Consider the following 19,948-nt stretch of genomic DNA (forward strand, 5'->3'; position numbering starts at 1 on the left):
TTGGACAGGTTTCATTAAAGTACTCCAAAAATGTACTTAAAAAGGCATTGTAAGCTTCATTAGTATCTTTACATTTATATACGTTGTTCCATGTTTCTTGTTTTAGTCTACTTGTTAATTTATTAGTGTTACTCAATTTTAAATTTCGTTTTTTTAAATGTATAATTTTTGAATGACAATCAGACATAGATTTAAAGTTTTTTATTTTTATGAATATCGGGAAATGATCGCTAATATCTGTCAAAAATATACCGGTTTCAAATGTCGTTTCTAAATAATTATTGATAAAAATATTGTCTATTGCTGTTGCAGAGGTTTTTGTTACTCGCGTTGGTTTATTAATAGTTGACAAGACATTAAATTTAAAAAGCATATCAAAAAAAGATTTTATTTTTGGAAATTTTGTGTTAGAAAGAGCATCAAGATTTATGTCACCAGTTATATATAATGTCTTATTTTCTTTATTTATTTTCATAATCGTATTTTTGATAAAAGTTTCGAAATTTTTTATTTTTCCACTCGGAGGACGATAAACACATCCAACTAAAATGTTTCGGTATTTTTTATTAATAATTTCAATGAAAAGGCTTTCATAATTATCATTTGAAAAGCATAGTATATTTTTTATCTTGAAAGCATATTTTTCTAAGACATAAATTCCTAATCCTCCTCCTTTTTTCCCATTTCCTCTTGATTGACTTATTAGTTTATAAAATGGTAATATATAATTAGAATTTAATTCAAGAGAACTTTCTGTATCATGCCAAGTCTCTGAAATAGATATGATGTCGAACGTGTAGTTTAAAATATTTAAAAATTCTTTAAGTTTATCAAAATTTTGCTGCATGCTTCTAATGTTTATGTTTAATACAGAAAATGAGCCATCATCTGCTATTACTTTAAATTCAAAAGAATCAATATACGGTGTGTTAATTAAGTTCCTTTGAGTTTCTTGAAAAATATTTATATTTTCTTCTGATAGGTTATTTATAAAGTTGTCCTCAAAAAAGTCTAAATTTAAATTGTGAAAATCTAATTTCTGTGGAAAAAGCGCTGCCATTTTTTAAAAATGTATAATTTAAAAATATTTAATATAATTAAAAACGAAAATACTCAAAACGCTTACTCGTTTACGCATGTCGGAATAACATCTGTGTTGCGGGTGTTTTCTCAAAATTCGTGAACAATCAGTTTGTTGTAAACAACTTTTGCAAAATAGCCATTTTGACGATGTATCTTCGCCTGATCAAAAAGTTCCTTTCGAATTTTTCGCGTGGTAAAACTAAAATCTTCGTTTAGAAAGATATTAGTTCCTTTTAATTTTGTTGCTCTTTCCAAAATTGTTTTTTTGTCCTCGTAATCCCGGAGCTTCAAGACAATTGTTCGCTCTCGTTTATCATTTGCTACTCCCACTCGATGAGCCCGATCAATTATAATATCTTTTTCAATACCAAGATTATCTTTAAATAGTTGCTTTACCTTTTTTTTTGTGATTTCCCAATTCTTTTCTTCATTATTTTCAACGACCCCGTCAATTCTTAAATTGTTTCTTCTGTTACGGTCTTCAATATCAACGCTTTTTAATTTTAACTCAATATTGTCAGAAGATATTTTACCCTGCATTTTTCGTACATTTGATAAATCATCGTGAACTTTATTAATTTTTTCCTCAACTGCTCTAGCTTTATCGTTAAATACATCGCCAACAAAATTTAATCCAGATTTCATTTCGTCGAGTTCTCGCCGAACTTCTTTAAAACTAGATTGAAAGTTATCAAACCTCTCATTTATGTTCGATAATGCTTCATGAAAAAAAGACAAAATTGTTTCTTTTTGAATATTTAGTAGCTCTCTCATCATAGCAATCGAAACTAACTCTTCTGATTTAGACATATCAACTTTTATTTAACGAATTAAAAAAAGTTCCAAAAAATATTTAACTGTAAGAACGCGTCTGTTCACCACGATGTTCGCCACGCAAAAAAAAAAAAAAAAAAAAAAAAAAAAAAACTCAAACCCTCTTTTGAATATAACAGAAACAAATTATTTTTATCTAATATTAGATACTAAATGTGTCTTACGTTTTACATTTTGATTTTAAATTACTTACAACGTTTAAACTTTAAACGTTGTAAAAACTTTACCAATATTAACTGCTTTATTTATACAGAAAACTGCTTTAAAAAAAATTTACACGTATTTTATTTTCACAGGCAGCACGTGATGGAAAGTTAGACATTGTTGAGCAGTATTTGAAATTATATGGCAAAGATAAAAAAAAGATAAATAAGAAAGATGAAGAAAACACGACTGCTCTTCATTATGCTGTGCGTTATGGTCATTTTCCAATTGTCAAAGTTCTTGTAGAAAATGGTGCCAGTAAGATATTTTTTTAAAACATTTTAACTGTATAAGTTATTAATTCAAGTAGCTATTATACTCTCTCTTTCAGCCCTTGTAGTTTTTTAAATCTCTTACCATTTGTGGTTCCCATTCCTCTTTCTTCACTTATGATTTTTTCATCTCTCTTACTACATGTAATTACAAAAGTTGAAATCCACCATACATACATACCAGTGACGGTTCCAAAATTTTTTGGTGGGGGAGGGGGATGTTGAAGTATTTTTGTATTTTGTACTATATTTGAGTCTCCTAAAAAAAAAAAAGTCCTCAATTTCTTAGATACTTTTAGGATTTTCAGATTCTGTTAAGGTGGGGGGGAGATGCATCTCCATCCCCCCTCCCTGGATCCGTCACTAATTCATACATACATACATACATACATACATACATACATACATACATACATACATACATACATACATACATACATACATACATACATACATACATACATACATACATACATACATACATACATACATTCATACATGCATACATACATACATACATACATACATACATACATACATACATACATACATACATACATACATACATACATACATACATACATACATACATACATACATACATACATACATACATACATACATACATACATAATATTAGCGAACAGAAAATATTCATTTAAACTAACAAAAATGATTACACAAATGGCTCGGTAAATAACGAATCATTATAATAAAAATAAAATATACTAGCAGTTCTAATTAAAAAGATAAGTTAATAGTATAAAGAGAAGTTTGTTTACCAAAAAAGAGATTTTAACATTTAATGTGGAGCGCTTCTTTTGTCTTTAATTTATGTTTGGTTGAAACAGTATCCAAAATCTAAAAAAAATTAGTAGTTTTGTGACAACTTGTACGGAACTTGTTACTAAAGATATAAGATGATGTAGTGAGGGGGGAAGGAAGGGGTAAAAAATGATCGAAATTTACGTGGCGTGATTCATGAACGACTCCTGCTTAATTTTATATGTTCGATCAATCAAACAACGTAAAAAATGAGTTTATTGCAAAAATGCAGTAAAATATTTTTAAGAAGAAGTTTATTTTTATTTCAAACATTTTTTTTTTTTTTTTTTGCGCAGCGGGAAAACTATTTTTCTTCGGTTCAATAACAATTCCGCTATATGTTACTTTTTTCATTAATTTTCTTTTATCAAAGGAATATTGAAAACAGAAAGGAAAATGCGACAAAAAACATAACAGGTGCGGATTATCTCGTTTAGCGGATTATTATCGTTTGAATTCGTTAAGTCAGTCTTTAAAAACAGCCAATTTGATTAACATTTTTGTCTCTAAGAAATTGCGAAAAATTTCATTTTAGCTTTGTAAACTTGTTGCTGAACTAACGACAGAAAATTTTGTAGAATAAATGTCCTAAACAACAAAAAATATTTATTAACGGAGCTAAACAAAAAAATAAATTCCAATAAATATTAAGGTGGTACTACCCTGGTAAAATCAGCAAAAACTATTATTTTTTTCAAATTCTAACAGCGTCGACATCCTAAATTATGTTTATGACATTTTCTATTTTAAAAGCTGTTTTTGTAACTAATTGTACCAGTTTTGTAGCCTTGCTATGATTATTTTCACTTACTTTATTGGCAAATAAAACACAAGTGACACAAAGAAGACCATTCAAAGATGGGGGAAATTTTAAGCTGGAATAACTTCCACCTAATAAGTGTTGGAGACTAAGGTATACCTTCTGTGGGTTCTTCCCACCCTTCATTGTATATGGATATTTGAAAGAAGAATCCGGCATCCAATGTTCAGTCATCAATTTTTTTTTTCTTAATCATTTAGTTTTTTCACATATTCAATATTTCTTACATCACCCGAAAAAACACAAGCAATATCATTACTGGCAGGATGAGAATTATCTTTGTATGTATCGTTATCGGTTTCTATTAACATCGTTTGAGTAGGTGTACAAGTAAGAGATTGCTAGAGGACGTCGGTTGGTTCAAAAGGTTTATTAATACTGCAATCAAATACAGGTAAAGCTACAGAAGTGCGAAGTGTGTTATCGAAACGAATAGGAGGTTTTTTAATCAAAAAATCCGTAATGAAAAGCCTAGGTTTCTTCAGCGGTCGTTCTTTGCTCTTGGTAATCTCACTATTGAATCGTATATATATATATATATATATATATATATATGTATATGTATATGTATATGTATATATATATATATATATATATATATATATATATATATATATATATATATATATATGTATATATATATATGTGTGTATATATATTATATATATATATATATATATATATATATATATATATATATATATATATATATATATATATATATGGAAGAATTTAAGATCAAGAGCGCAGATTATTTCAATAGTTTCAATATTTTGATTATTTCAAGATATGTATTTTCTGGGGAGGGGGGGGATGCATCCCCCCCTGGATCCGTCACTAAAAAAAAACACAAAAACTTTCTCCATTTTTGTTTTTACAAACATCCGCCTACAGTTTTTTTTTTTTTTTTGCACGCCTTTCAGGCCTGTTATTAAGTAGGCCGTGTTTCAACCAGAATTCAAAATTTTACCCCAGGAACCATTTTTATGATTATAACAAGTCAATTTCTGCCATTTTAGATTTGATCAGTATTTTTGAAAAATTTTACTAGTGCTCCATCAACTCAACATTGCCTCCACCAACTATTTAGCTATATGCTCGTTATACTTAAAGCTTTTATCTCAAATATTGCTAAAGTTATTTATGCTCTTGTAACTGCATATTTTTTGCTTTTTTTTGCTGGCTCAGCATCTTTTTGAGTCAAATAAATCAAAAAATGGTGTTATTTATATTCAGTTTGTTAACTTCTATCGAAAAATGCTTATCATTTCAAGAAAATGATCACATTTTGGAAAACAAAATTTGTAAGGTATTACAACATTAAGTTTTATCTCAAAATTACTTCTATATTAGGAAACGCAGATTGTACCAGATCGTTAGTTTTGATTGTCGCTATAGTTATAAATTGTGATTTCATGTTTTATTATTTGTAAGTATTTATATAAAGTAAAAAATGACATAGGGTATAGCGGGGTTAGTTGAGCAACTTTTACTAAATCTAACAGTTCTCATGAACAGTACGTCGGATTTACATTATTTTTTCAATATTTGATAGATAACCTGCTAAAACTTTTTTAACAAAAAAGTATAGTTTTTGATTTTTTTGAGAAGATTTTGCCAAAAGTTTGCGAAGCTGCTCAAACTGCCCCAACAGAGTTGAGCAATGGTGTCACGTAAGTCGAGCAAGCAACAAATAAAACATGGATGTGTTATCAATAAAACTTTCACTAACAGTAAGCGTGTGTATAATTTATAAACTTTTTAGTATGTAAGAGAAGAGAAAAATTTAATAGTAAGAAAGTGTCATTAAATATAAAAATATTATTTTATACAACACTCTTGAACTTTGAAGCCCGATTTGTAAGTTACTAATTTCAAAAATATATTTAAATAATGTATCACTAAATTATTTCTTATCAAAGTTGTTTCTTTGTGTCCGATAGTTCAGTTTTATTCACTTTTTTAAAAACTGCTCAACTTACTCCGACTAGACAACACATTAGTTAGCTTGTAAAAAGTACAGTAAGACTTCGGAAAAAACGGCTAATTTTAATCAAAAGTCTGATAAATTGGTAAAATATCAACACTTAAGTGACGGCAGATTTTCAAAAATTTGTAAGCATCCAAGAGAAAAATAGCAAAAATATTTTTTTTACTTTTTTGGTCAAAAATTAAAAAAGTACCCGTGTACCTTACTTAACTGCATTTCAGCAATCTTCTGTTGCGCATTATGTTTACATTCTAATTCTCTAAATTTCATCTATTAGATGTTTTATCATGTGATGCTTAGTTTTTGAGATAATTGCAAAACTCCTATGCTCAACTAACTCCGCCCTAAATAAAATTTCTTAATTAAGAATATATTTCCAAATAAGTTATAAAAAAAAACCCAACAGCAGTTGCCAGCGGAACATAATATTTTGAAATTTAAATTTAATAAGATAGAGCGGGAAATATTGGGACAGTGGAGCATAACGGGACAGTTATGCATCAAGTCTTAAATCTCAGCTGAAAAGAAATTTTTTCAAATTTTTTTTTGATAAAACATTGCGGTTCAAAAAAAAATTAAACTTTAGAAAAACCGAAATGTATTTAAGTTAACAAAATGCAACAGTAAGTTAGCGAAAAACAAAATTTTCTTATTTTCTTATGAGATACAACGAAAAAAGATTTATCTTGAAATATTGCTAATTTTCTTTATTTAAAAAAAGTTTACATTTTTCAGACAGTATCGTTTATCCTCTTTTAGAATCTGGTTTTAAAAAAATATCTGGAATTGAACTTTTTGAATAGTATTAATTTCAGTAATATAAATTTTGTGGGGCATATGTACAACAAGTAACTTTTTACAACTGACTAAATTACTAAAGCAAAATTAGTAATAATTTAAAGAAATTCTTATTTTTATTACTTAGCTTCGATTATTAATAGTGTTTAATGTAAATAACGATGGTAAGAAACTATATAAAAAATTGTCAATTGTTCAAAATGGGATGAAATTATGTTTTAGCTGTGAATAAAAAAGGAACCCCTTACATGCAAAAGATAAAAAATTTGCTACTCAGCCTAGTTAAGGTCATTTTCAAGATATTGTGGTCAGTCAGTTATTAGTTTAAACAAGAGCGATTTTTCCGTAAAATATCTGTCCTGTATGATTTGTTCTAAAAATTAATTAGGGAAAAACTGGTATATATTATTAATTTTGTAACTGCTACTAAATTTAAACTAAATAAAAACAAAAAATATTATGGATCACAAAAGTCACATACGATAAACAATCAGTTAGTTTATTGGGAAAATTTTTTGTTTCCGCGAGGTCTTATTGTGGATCGCAAAAATTTTTCTTAAAAAAAAAATACTTTCAAAATTTATTTAAAAAGAAAAAAGTCTATCAAAATAAAATTATCTTTATTTTTCAAATAATATTTCATATAGAGTAATTGCTACTATTATAATAATTTGCAGACTTATAGAATTTCCAGTAGTTGAATCCTTTTTTTAAGTTTAGTCTTGGCTAGGTGGTGGATTTATTTTAACTATTGCAAAGACATTAAAATAACAGAAAGTTCGTCTACTTTTAAATTTCTAAATTCGTCTAGCAGATAGAAGAAAAAAAGCTACATCTGCCACCATTTCAGTTTTTTGAGTATTCTTACTTAATATGTAGAGAACATTAAAAGTTTTAGTGAAAAAAACAGGTTTTATTAAGAAATTATTGGGTTTAAACACTTGGCAATAGTTCTAGCACTTTTGATCTATAATGATATTTAAGTTTTAGGTACTTTGTAGTTTTATTAAAGACATTTAATAAGCAAAGTCGCATTAAAATTCAAATTTTGACTTTATAAAAACTATAATTTCTGTATATTAAAAAAATTTTAACACAAAATTATATAATATAACAAAAAAATTTAAACACAAGCAGAAACAGTTTTATTAAACAAACATAAAGTTTTATTTATTTTATTTCACCGCCTAAGTAAAAAGAAAATAAATGCTAATAATTTTTTAGAAATTTTTATGTAAATTTAACTGATTCGCCTTAACTACACTGAGTAGTCTAGAGTTTTTTTTACTTTGATTGTCGTAGCTTATTTTTAGAAATTGTTTGTTTTTTTTCTTTCGTTTTCTTATATTATTAAAAATATTATTAAATTTGCAACTATCCTTTATTTTTTAAGTGTCCCTATATGCTCTACCCTATTTTGCAGAATATAATATTTTGAATTTTAAAAACTATTAAAAAAAGAGTGTTAATCGAAATTATTTTAGAAATAATTATCGAAATTATAAGTTTATTGTAAATTAGTTGTTTAATCTTTTCTATGATCTTTATTTGATATAAAAGAAATTGAAAATAGTTAACGCACAAAACACTACACACGAGGAGGGTTGCAAGCGAATTGTTTTATACCACCATTCTCTGCAATATTTTAAAAATATTATTAAAACAATATTATTGACGAACAAGTTTTATAAATTGCGAAGCAACTTTTTATATGACTGCTATATAAAAAATCATAGGTAAAACCATATAAAAAAGTTAATGGATAAATCATGATTTAATTATCACACTGAGCTTTAGTTTACTAGTTTAGTTTATTAGTTAGTTTATTAGTTTGGAGCCCGGGACTATTTTAAAGTAGAAGGCCACTTTCCATTTCATTAATCAAAGATTAATTTTAGAGTTGCTTTTAAAGATTTTTTTTTTTAATCGGAGCCCCCAAAATTTCTAGGCCTATAGTTCTCCATAACCCCTATCTTAATCCAGCACTGAACTTTTGAGACGAAATTCGTTTTATTAGAAAAAAAAGTAACCAAATTTGGTGGAGCATTAAATTATTAAATTATACATTTTCTGCATTTAATAATTAAATTATACATTTTCATGTTTGACTATCTCGTAACTTACAAAATGGTACTTTAGGATACGATAATGTTTCATCAGTTTCATGATAATCCACACATTCTGATAGAAAAAATGACTGATTTTCGAGTTTCATAATATGTTCTTTAAATGTGTTTATTACACTGCTCATGAAATATAGTTTATTAAATAAAGATAGTTACTAAATTATACATCGAATAAGAATACGTTATTAAACTCAACTCAAACAATTAATTTCATAACTTTCATTAGGTTTATTTCTGAGAGGACTTGCTATGAATCTTAAAGAACTGAATAAACATTCAACTAATACTTAAATTGATGGTAGACAAAAAGTAACTTGTGCCATTCGATAACAAAGTGGATGAATTAATTTCTTACTCTCCCACCACGATAACACATCCATTTTTAATTCAATAAACCAATCTTTTTTGTAATTAGGAGAAAAGCATTTAATATGTTTTTTAATATTTTGTATTGTTGGATTATCCTTAGTTTGTTTATTAATAAATTTGGTTTTAACTTTCCCAATTTTTATCCTCTGTAGTTTAAAGGGGTATTTAATTCTATATCTTGATCAGTGGCAATATTGTCATCTGTTTCAATTTCTAAAGCTGGCGGATTATTCATTTATAACTCTGATTATTTAATATTAAGTTAATATTTCTAGATGAGGTAATGCCGTTTCTTTTTAAATTTTGCCTAATTTACAATGATACCTCGGATCATAGTCATATATGCAAATATTCCATATTTAGTAGGTATTGCCCAACGTTGTTATTGTTTGTATTTTTTTGTTTGCAGGTTTCATTGAATCAAGATACAATTGTAACGTTTCCCATTATTTTAATGAGAATGCAAAAGTATCATCCTGTTCATACATGTTCCTATTTTTCAATTCGTTATAGTATTGTGATGTTCTTAATTTTTTTGGAGCAACTCTAAATTTATCAATTAAGTAAGTATTAATTCCGTAAATATTAATTCAAATAATAATTCCGAATTCTTTTTTAAACCACGGTATAAAATGAGGGTTTGGAATCCTGGATTTCTGGAATCTCAAAAAAATAAGGTGCTAAAAATGATTTGGAACCCCTCTGGGTTTTAGAACTCCTCAAGTTCAGGATTCTGAGGTTCCGGATTCCCTGGTTACTATTAATAAATGCTGCCTAAGGCAGGATGCAAGGAATAATAGTAAATTTGTTCTTTCTGAATATACTAACAAAAAACTGAACAGACTGAATTAAAAAAAGATTTTTATATTTACCCCGAATGCGAGGGAAATGAGTTGATAAAATAAACTTTTTTAGAATAATATACTAAACTTAAACTCATCGACATGTTTTAAATTTCATTTAATAATCTTTTAGTGTATTACAACAAATGCAAACGACATGTTTAAAATGTTGTTTTGCTTTAGCTCCAATAATCTTCAGATAAAAAAAGTTAAAAATTTAAAATATTTCTTTCCAAATTTTAATGTTTAAGACTATTTGTTTTTTCAATTTTGCTGTTTTAAATTTAATAACAGTAAGATGTTTATTTTTCTAAAATTACATTAAAAATAATATACAATTTATACGATAATAATAATAACAATATTACTAAAATAAATGATCGTATACTATGAGGGATGATTTTAAAGGGTGGGTAAGCGGTTTGAGGTGAAGAAAGCTATTTTCAACCTCCATAAAGAAGCCATTTTCAAATTATAGCCGGTTTTTATGGATTATAGTCGGGTAGTCGGCATTTAACACACTACAGTTGCCAGTTTTGAGGACTTTTTTTTATTTTTTTTTATTAAAAAAAAAGCAGTCTGCAGTTTTTAAGGATTTGCCCCCTCTCTCGGTAGGTGTGGTGTCCTCTAAATCAATATATTTATAAACCATAATAACTTTGTTTTTAAATATGTTAAGAAAAGCATTTCGCAAGTGTATTTTATAACAAGTCTATTATCCGTGCAAATGACGTGATTAACTGGAGGCAAACATTTTGTATTTCCTATATTTATATATATTCCAAAAAGTTGAAGTTCTTGCTAAATTATTTAGTTTACGACTATGTTTATTACAAAAAATTTGTAATAAACATAGTCGTAAATGCTGCGTCACGAATTGCAACGGAAACTATGAAAAAAGTTCCTTAAAAAAATCATTTCGTCTTTCTCGAACACCAGAAGAAAAAAAAAGTGGTTGGCTGTTATACCAAGAGAGAATATACAAGATAAGAACGAAACCATTTATTGTTAAAAGGTCTGGCATGTTGGATACGTCTCGACAAAAGATTATGGCAAAGAAAGACGTTGTGATCCTCCATCTGTTTTTTTTTTTTTTTGGGGGGGGGGGTGAAAACCCCTTCCCCACACACCCACCCTCCTAAAGTTACCTCTAATTGTCATGGGGGAAAAGTTTTTTTTTCACCATAAAAATTAATACAGTATTTGCAAAAATCAAATGTTTTTGCAAATACTGTTTTAAGTTTTATGGAGATTACTTTGTTTGGTAACATTTATGTTAATGATACTATTTCTTTTTTGTGTGTGTGTGTGTGTGTGTGTGTGTGTGTGTGTGTGTGTGTGTGTGTGTGTGTGTGTGATAATGATTGGATTTTAGACAACTGTTAATGTCCATAGCCTTAATGCAGATGTACATATGCGTTATCCAAATCGGGCTGCTATTTTCTCTTTTGATGATTTTAATCTTTGATAAATTTGAGTAATATTAAGCTAATGATAATGATAAACAATAATAATAATAATTACAATATTGTAAAAAGAAATACAACATTGATTATTTATTATAATATTGACTTTTTAAATTAATTTTTATTTAAACTAATTGCCATTCAATGGTTTACATATTTTAAAAAAAATTTAAAATCGAACTTTAAATTTCTTTTGAAATAAAGAGGCATTAATAAAATTCAACAAAAGATAACAACATCAAGATATCAATACTTACTCAAAAGTGTCAAATTTATGTGAAAAGTGTTTTTAGGCTTTAGAAACGAGAACAATTCTATGTTTTATTTATTATATTTATATATAATAAATATATTAGACATACAAATTTATTAATTTAATAATATTTAGAAACAATAAGTTATTTTTATAATATACTTATTGCAATAAGTATAATAACATTATTTATATAATTTATAATATATTTATATATCGTCGTTGGCCAGGTAATATCTCACTTGTGTAAAAAGCAAAATTTTACAGGCGACTGAAAAAACTATATATTTCAATGAAATGAGGTTTTAAAAATAAGAGTAAAAAACAAATAACTAACAAATTATAATATAATTTGTTAGTTATTTGTTTTTTACTCTTACTTTTAAAACCTCATTTCATTGAAATATATAGTTTTTTAAAGGTTTGAGGTTTTAAAAGTAAGAGTAAAAAACAAATAACTAACAAATTATAATATAATTTGTTAGTTATTTGTTTTTTACTCTTACTTTTAAAACCTCATTTCATTGAAATATATAGTTTTTTCAGTCGCCTGTAAAATTTTGCTTTTTACACAAGTGAGATATTACCTGGCCAACGACGATATATTACTTATTACAATATATTTAATAAGATACTTATTAACACACTGAAGCTTACAAAATTATAGCTAAAATTAGAAGTATCACTCTAAATGCGATTAGAGTCCATTTTCAAATTATTTATACAAAAACGCGTTGATAAGTTAAAAAAATCACGTGTCAAAATAGATTTATAAAACATTAAAAAGATTAAATGTTAGTCGTCAACATTAAAACGCACAGCCACAATGGTATTGTGGCTGTGCGTTTTCAACTCATGCCGGTGATCCGGGTTTAATCCCACTGCTGGCAACTTTAGTTTTGTCTTTTTTTTGAAATAATAGTTTATAATTTTTATTAGTTAATTAATTGCTCCTAATATATTAATTAATCAATAATAGTATACTAGATGAGAATTAATGAAAAGCGTTTTATTTTTTTTATTTCATTTTTTACTTGCAATTAAGTGTGTGTTTATTGATAGTACATTTTTAATAAAAAGAAAAATCTTTTTTAGTTTTTAACTATGATTATCTTTTTTTCCCATAATAGGGCAGGCATAATGGCAGGTATAAGTAAATCTGCTTTAAAAGAATGTCTTACCTTCCTAAAAGTTTTCTCTTTCATAAAATTTTTTTCTCAAAAGTACTTTAAATTTTAGATGCGCTACCCGGTTATTTTTTTATTTTTATTATAGTTTTAATTGATAACTGGAATAAATTTTATTGTATTAGCAATTGGAATTTGATTGTCTTTTTCATTTGGTAACAGCGCAGAGTGGAGTATTTGATCAAAAAAGTCATTTCATTAAAGTTACAGCAACAACCAAAGTTACCGCATAAAATTTTTTTTCAATTAAATGAAATATTTCAAAAATATATATTTAAGTAATACTTATAAAAAATATACAGTTCATTAAAGTGAAATATTTTAATACATGGGCGGATCCAGCATTTTTTGGTCTTTAGGATAGCTTACTTCCAGACCTCTTTATCTAGAATTTTCTAAAAAAAAAAAAGGTCCTTTAGAAAAAAAGTTAAAGGCACGTGCCCCTTGGCCCCCCCGTGTTGTTGGCCCTGTATACTTATGTCAAATTAGGATGCTTTGCAAAGAATTGTAATGAATAGAGAGAGTCTGGGAACAAAAAAACTCAAAATTTTTCTCCCCCTAGCCTAAACGTGAGAGCGACTTGTTATTAATATCCATTAATAAATTTTAAATTTCATATTATAATATTTCAGGGTTCAAAACTTATGACCGTTTAAAGTTTGAAACCCCCTCGATTTGAAGGGTTTACAAGAAAAAGGACTTTTGAACATGAACATAGTATCGAAATATAAATGTGGTTTGCATTCTTTATTTTACAATAACTATCACTTTAAGTTTCCACACTTTACTTAAACTCATTGTCACTATAAAATTTTTAAAAGCCTATTTTAAAAGTCTATACAATCATTTTGTAGTCAGAAATACTTAGGGTATACGAGTCATCAATCTTCATGATCAAAAGACCTTATCTTATACTTCACCAAGTTACTCCCGGCTGATTTTTTTAACATTTCATGGCTTAATCTATATTCTTGATACACTGCTGCCGGAAAGTGTCATATATTTTTATGGAATGTACACAGTGGATTTTTATAAAATGGTACACAGAATTTACAAAAAACTTATTTTTTTTCAGTAATTTTTTGAAAACTTTTTTGAAAACTTTTTTCGAAAATGGTCAAAATTTGTGTGACGTAATTTTTGGAAAACCCCTAACTTTAATGAAATAATTTTAATCGACTTTTTTGATCAAATACTCCACTGTGCAACGTTTGACAGCGTGACAAGTACAGTCTCTTTTCCTTTTTCCGAAGGAGATATCAATAAAAAGCCTCAGTATGCACGGCGTCGATGTTTGCAGTAATAATAGCCGTGTTAATTAATTTCGTTTTTTGAAAATCTGCTCTACGAAAATCTTATACCAAAATCTTTTACGAAAATCTGCTTTTGAAAATCTGCTTAATCTGATTACGGTAGATATAAAAATCTATGATAATCTGAAGCTTTGGCCTATTTTGCACCTGAAACAAAACTTTGCAGTGCACCAATTAAAACATACATATTTAGGTACAAAGTACATAAGTTTACAAAAATAAAATCATTGACAATGAATTGAATGTAACATTGAATGTAATACATTGAATGTAAACTTTCTTGAATGAATGCATTGAATGTAAAATTTCATTAAATTTAAACTTTTTTGAATGTAAACATTGAATTGAATGTAAACATTGAATTGAATGTAATCATCGAATTGAATGTAAACATTTTTGAATGTAAACATTGAATGTAAACTCATTACATTGAATGTAAACTTTCTTTCAAAGTTTACAAAAATAAAGTTTTAAATTAAGATTTATTAACAAAGTTTGGGAACTGAATAAATTCTGCTTTTTGAAGTTTTTTTGGTTATTTGATAATTTTTTTATCTTTGAATAGGGGAAAAAAAAGTTGCTGAGCTAGCAGTGACCATTTAAGTCACTTTTTTTTCAAAAAGGTGATTTCTACTCCATTTTTTACTTAAGTTTTTTCAATTGAATAATAAATTTTTTTAAGTAATCAAGTACAATATTATTAGTTGCAACAGTTATAAAAAATACAATAGTTAAACCAAGTGTAAACTTTGTAAATAGTTTGAATAAATAAACAAGCTGTCCACTGGACAGGCTGTTTATTGGAGTTATATTCTGGACAATGTCCAGGATATAACTCTCTGTCGCATTGAACAGTAAGAACTGTCTTACTGTTCAATGTGACTCTCCTGGTGTTGACCTAAAATGACTAAATCAGTAGTTGAAATAAAACCTATATTACCACACAATATTCGCTCTTGAGACTTGTCTAATGAAAAAATACAAAAACTCTCTAATTTTTATCACTCATTTATTTAAATTGGTAATTAAACATTCCAAAAGTCTATAATATTGACCTTTAGTAAAAGAAGAATCTTGCTTTTCTTTTTCTTTCTCATTCTATTTATATAATGTTTTTTGCCAGTTTGAATTAAAAGTAGGCAACATCTAATGGTCATTTGAGATACATTGAGTTATGGAAAGCTTAGTTATTAAGCCGGAAAGGCCTAATGGCAGGAATGGCAAAACAAAACACAAGGGTGTTTGCTATAATATCAACAGAATATTTTACTATATATAATATCTAATATAAATAAAACTTTTAATTAACCCTACTGTTCTCCAAAAAATACACAAAAAATATCACTTTGTCTACTACTTTTACTACTACAAATTGCGTGTACAGTGCAGTTAACACTAAAGGTTATAATCATAATAAATAATCATCGAAAATAAAAAGACTAACTGAAAAAACTATTGCTATATTTGTTTTATAACTGTATATTGTCTTTACAATGTGTTCCTTTTTATTCTCTTTTTCTCGAAAATAAAAATACAAACTCCAAAAACTATTGCTTTTTTGCAAAACATTGATGGCATAATACCTACGAATAGTCACTAAAATTATTTCATATCAGTTTTTTTACTGCAAGTCACTCCATGTAGGTGGCCAAAAACACCCCCCTTTTTTGAGCCCCAGTTAAAAAAAACGTTATGAACTTTACTTAACTAAAAAAAAATCAGCTTTTGAGTTATCCTACCAAAGTGCTATTTATGTATCACAAAGACTCGAGTCAAGTTAGCTTAATTAGACTAGATAACTAATAAGTTTTCTGTGATTTCCTTAAAAATATCAACCAGCATGCTCTACAGTACTTAATATAAACCATATTGGTTGTTCATTTAATATGAACAATAAAAATTGTTAGCTTAAACAAAAAAATTTTCTCTTAAACTGAAGTTAAATTTTGGGCCAAAGTCACTTCAGCTTATGATACAGAAATATTGATAGAAGTATCTCAAGATGCTTTTAACTAGCAACAAATACTTGAATAATTAGCAACAAAGTTGTAATACTTGCTGCCAAGAAACAATTGAAACAATGAAAAAGTTGTTTGTGATACCATAACAAACAGTGTTTATTTAAACAAATCAAATCAAAAAATCAAAATTCTTGTCGCAAATAGGTACATTAGCTTAAATTGTTTTAAAAGAATTTAAGTATGGTCCATACTATTATGGTATAGAAAATACCTTCAATCAATTATAGTAACTAAAAAGAAATTTGTGATTTATTTTTTATTTGGTTAAATCTTAGGTTGTTGTATATTAATAAAAAGTGCTTTAAACATTTTCATACAAGGTAAGGTATGATTCATTGATCTTTGAAGCAGATTTAGTGTGGTCTGGTGAGATATTGCAATGTGATTAATAAGTTTGAATATATTTTTTTAATGAAACTGATTTATAGGGGATTATATATATTATTTGTAATTTTTTAAATTATGTAAATTATATAATAAAAATTTGTCTCACTTTCAAAATATTTTTGCTAATTGAGTGCATGCAACATGATCAAAACTTTTATTTGAAGTAAATGCATGAAAAACAAGCATTTTAAAATATGCTCTTATAGGAAATTTTTTAAACATTAGAAGTGCACACATATAGCATATGTTTTATAATAAAAAGAATTCAAAGCAATGATTTAAAACTTTATCATTAACTGTAAATTAGTAACTATTGCAGTTTCTTACCTTTTTGTGATTGATTATAATGAAGAAATTTATCCTTGTTTAGAAAATTCATTAATTTTTTTATCACTGTTGATTGATTAAATTTTTTTCATGATTATATTCTTTTCAAACTTAAAAAAAATAAAACAATCTGTTTTTTTTATTGCCAATAAAAAGTAAAACTATTTTAAATCTTGACAATGTAAAACCCATTAGTCTCCTATAGATCTCTGACCCTAACCTTGATCCTAAACCTATGTGCAATTATGTCTAACTGTATATTTCAGTACCTTTATTCCTATGTGCAAGTTACTGTATTTACTTTATTTATAGTGGTTTTTTTATTTTTACCTATCAGTCATTGATTTTCATCTAATTAGAAATATCAAAAAACAAAAAAATTGAACTTTATTTGAACAAATTTTTATAAAAAACTGAATGTAAAAAAATAAAAAAAGACAATAATCAATTAAGCAGCTTAATTAGTTAAAGAAAAAGATTTTTTCAGATAGTTAAACAGAGTCAATGACATGGGTTTCAAAGTAGGAAGGGGGGACCAATTATCAAGTTCTAAAAAAATCCATAGGTCGGGTGAATAAAAATGAGCAATTGCTTTTACTCAATAGTTGGTCAGCTTTACATGAATAAAAACTTTAGCAGTTTTGCTCAAATTTTTATTCACTTAAAGTTAAGCAATTTACTCAGTAATTACTCAGCTTTATGGGAATAAAAACAGTCTAATTGCTGAAGTTTATTCACATAAAGCTGACTAATTACTAAGTAAAAGCAATTGCTCATTTTTATTCACCCGACCTTATATCTTGAAAAATCTCTAAAATAAAAGATTAAAAAAGGTTTTCTAGAAAAAATTGGGGGGCCTGTGCTCCATGGCACCCCTGTCCCCCCCTCCCTCCCCTCCTCTCATTGATGTTGGCTTTGCTAAAGTACTTTTTAAAAGTATGGTAATAATTTGTTTTTATTGTATAATTTTTCAAATAGTCAAAAAAAAAAAAAAAAAAGAAGAGTACTTTTTTTAAATTTTCAGAATTGAAATTTTTCATGTCTTTATACAATCTTTAATAAGGATAAAATACTCACACAAACTATCTAATCATTAAAAGGGAAGAAAGAAGTTGCAGTAATTTACAGCGCATAATTACTGCAGCATACACACACACACACGCACTCATATATATACAATCTGATGTAGTATATCTATACAAGCTATAGTATATATATACATATATATATATATACGTACCCCATGCCCCCACTAAAACCCAACACTGATACATATATATATATATATATAAAAGTTCTTTTTATTTATAGTTATATTTTAATTTATAGATGTAAACATTCCAGGAGAATATGGTGCTACTCCATTACATTTTGCAGCTCGATACATTGAAAAAAGTGATGTTAAACAAATAAATAGTGTAATTCAAGAACATGCAACATCTGCACAGGCAGAAATAAATGATTTTACTCACAGTAATATATTAGAACTTAAAGTTAAATCTCACGATCCCCAGAAACCAAACAGTTTCTTATTTTCTAAAAATCAAAACCATCTGGATCATCATAAACTTCAACTAACTAAAAATGAAAGAAAACAAACTGATCGCATCGAAAGTAATTTAACCAAAAAATTTGTTTCTTCAACCGCAATAATGACACCTTCGATGACACCTGTGTTAATGTCACCTTCAATGAAACATTTATTAATGTCTTCTTCAATGACACCTTTAATAACAACTTCTTCTATGACACCTTCAATAGTGACTCCTTCAATGACACCCTCAATTATGACTCCTTCGCTCACACCTTCGTTAAAACGTGCATCAACACCCTTGAATATAAACTGGAAGAGTTTAGATCATCTGGATTTACCAAATGCACAGAATTTAAATTTATCAAAAGTCAGTGAATTAAATCAAAATTACAGTGGAAACCCAATTCGAACATCTTCTGATCTTTCTGAGTATGTTAAAGAAAAGTTTGGTAAAATCAAGACACCATTTAACAAACGAAAAAGAAGGCATGACACAAAAGAAAGTTCCATATTAAAGTATCTATTAGAACAGCAGATAAATGTTAATGCTAAAGATATGAATGGTTCCACCCCTCTCCATTATGCTGCTATGAGAGGAAATGCAATAGCTGCTGAGATGCTTCTTTTGCAAAAAAACATAAATATTGAGGTAATTTTTACAATAGTTTTGGTGGTTTAATAATAAATAATGCACTTTAAAAAAAAATTTGTTTATAAAAGTATAAACTAAAATCAAAACCTTTTTTTGAAAAAAAAAACATTTTAAACTATTAACAAAAATAAATTTTCATGATGCATTGTGATACAAAATTAAAAAATGCTTTAAAATAAATTGCAAAAACTCTTAAAGAGAGAGGTGTTTTCAAATATTAACACCTATCTGTACACAATGTTCTCAATATTTAAACATTATAATAATGTTCTATTACTTTTTAATTGTAAAAACTACAAAATAATCTTAGGTTCCACCCAAATATTTTAATATTAAAAAATGACGATAAACACAAAGTATTTTTTTAAACCTTTGATCATTTCAAACTTTTAACTTTTTTATTTTTATGAACTTTTTTCAAGTTTAGTTTTAAAACAATTAAACAAACTTCAAACTTTTAACACATATTGTGTTCATATTGAAGAAAATGGTTAAAACAAAAACATTACATGAGCTAAGTTTTTTTGAATAACAAATACATACCAAGTATAAAAATTTTAGTAGAATTTTATTTTGTTATTTTAGTATTATCCTGAATTTATTAAAATAAACTTACTTATACAGACCATAATAATTACTGAAGCC

The 19,948-nt window shown here is 27.1% G+C and overlaps 1 protein-coding gene across 6 annotated transcripts in view; it reads left to right on the top strand.

The window, feature by feature from the left end:
* The window catches only part of LOC101236772 (transient receptor potential cation channel subfamily A member 1), a 103,134-nt gene that overhangs the window by 7,809 nt on the left and 75,377 nt on the right, over nt 1-19,948 (top strand). For 5 of the 6 annotated variants that reach the window (XM_065793163.1, XM_065793162.1, XM_065793164.1 and 2 more), the window contains exons 3-4: nt 2,214-2,379; nt 18,447-19,300. In XM_065793163.1, the coding sequence (XP_065649235.1) occupies nt 2,214-2,379; nt 18,447-19,300 (1,020 nt within the window). Of the gene's footprint in view, nt 1-2,213; nt 2,380-14,320; nt 14,576-18,446; nt 19,301-19,948 lie in introns of those variants that run through there. The other variant, XM_065793167.1, reaches the window with a different exon arrangement.

The sequence above is a fragment of the Hydra vulgaris genome, chromosome 03 (assembly GCF_038396675.1).
Source record: "Hydra vulgaris chromosome 03, alternate assembly HydraT2T_AEP".
Classification (NCBI taxonomy): domain Eukaryota; kingdom Metazoa; phylum Cnidaria; class Hydrozoa; order Anthoathecata; family Hydridae; genus Hydra; species Hydra vulgaris.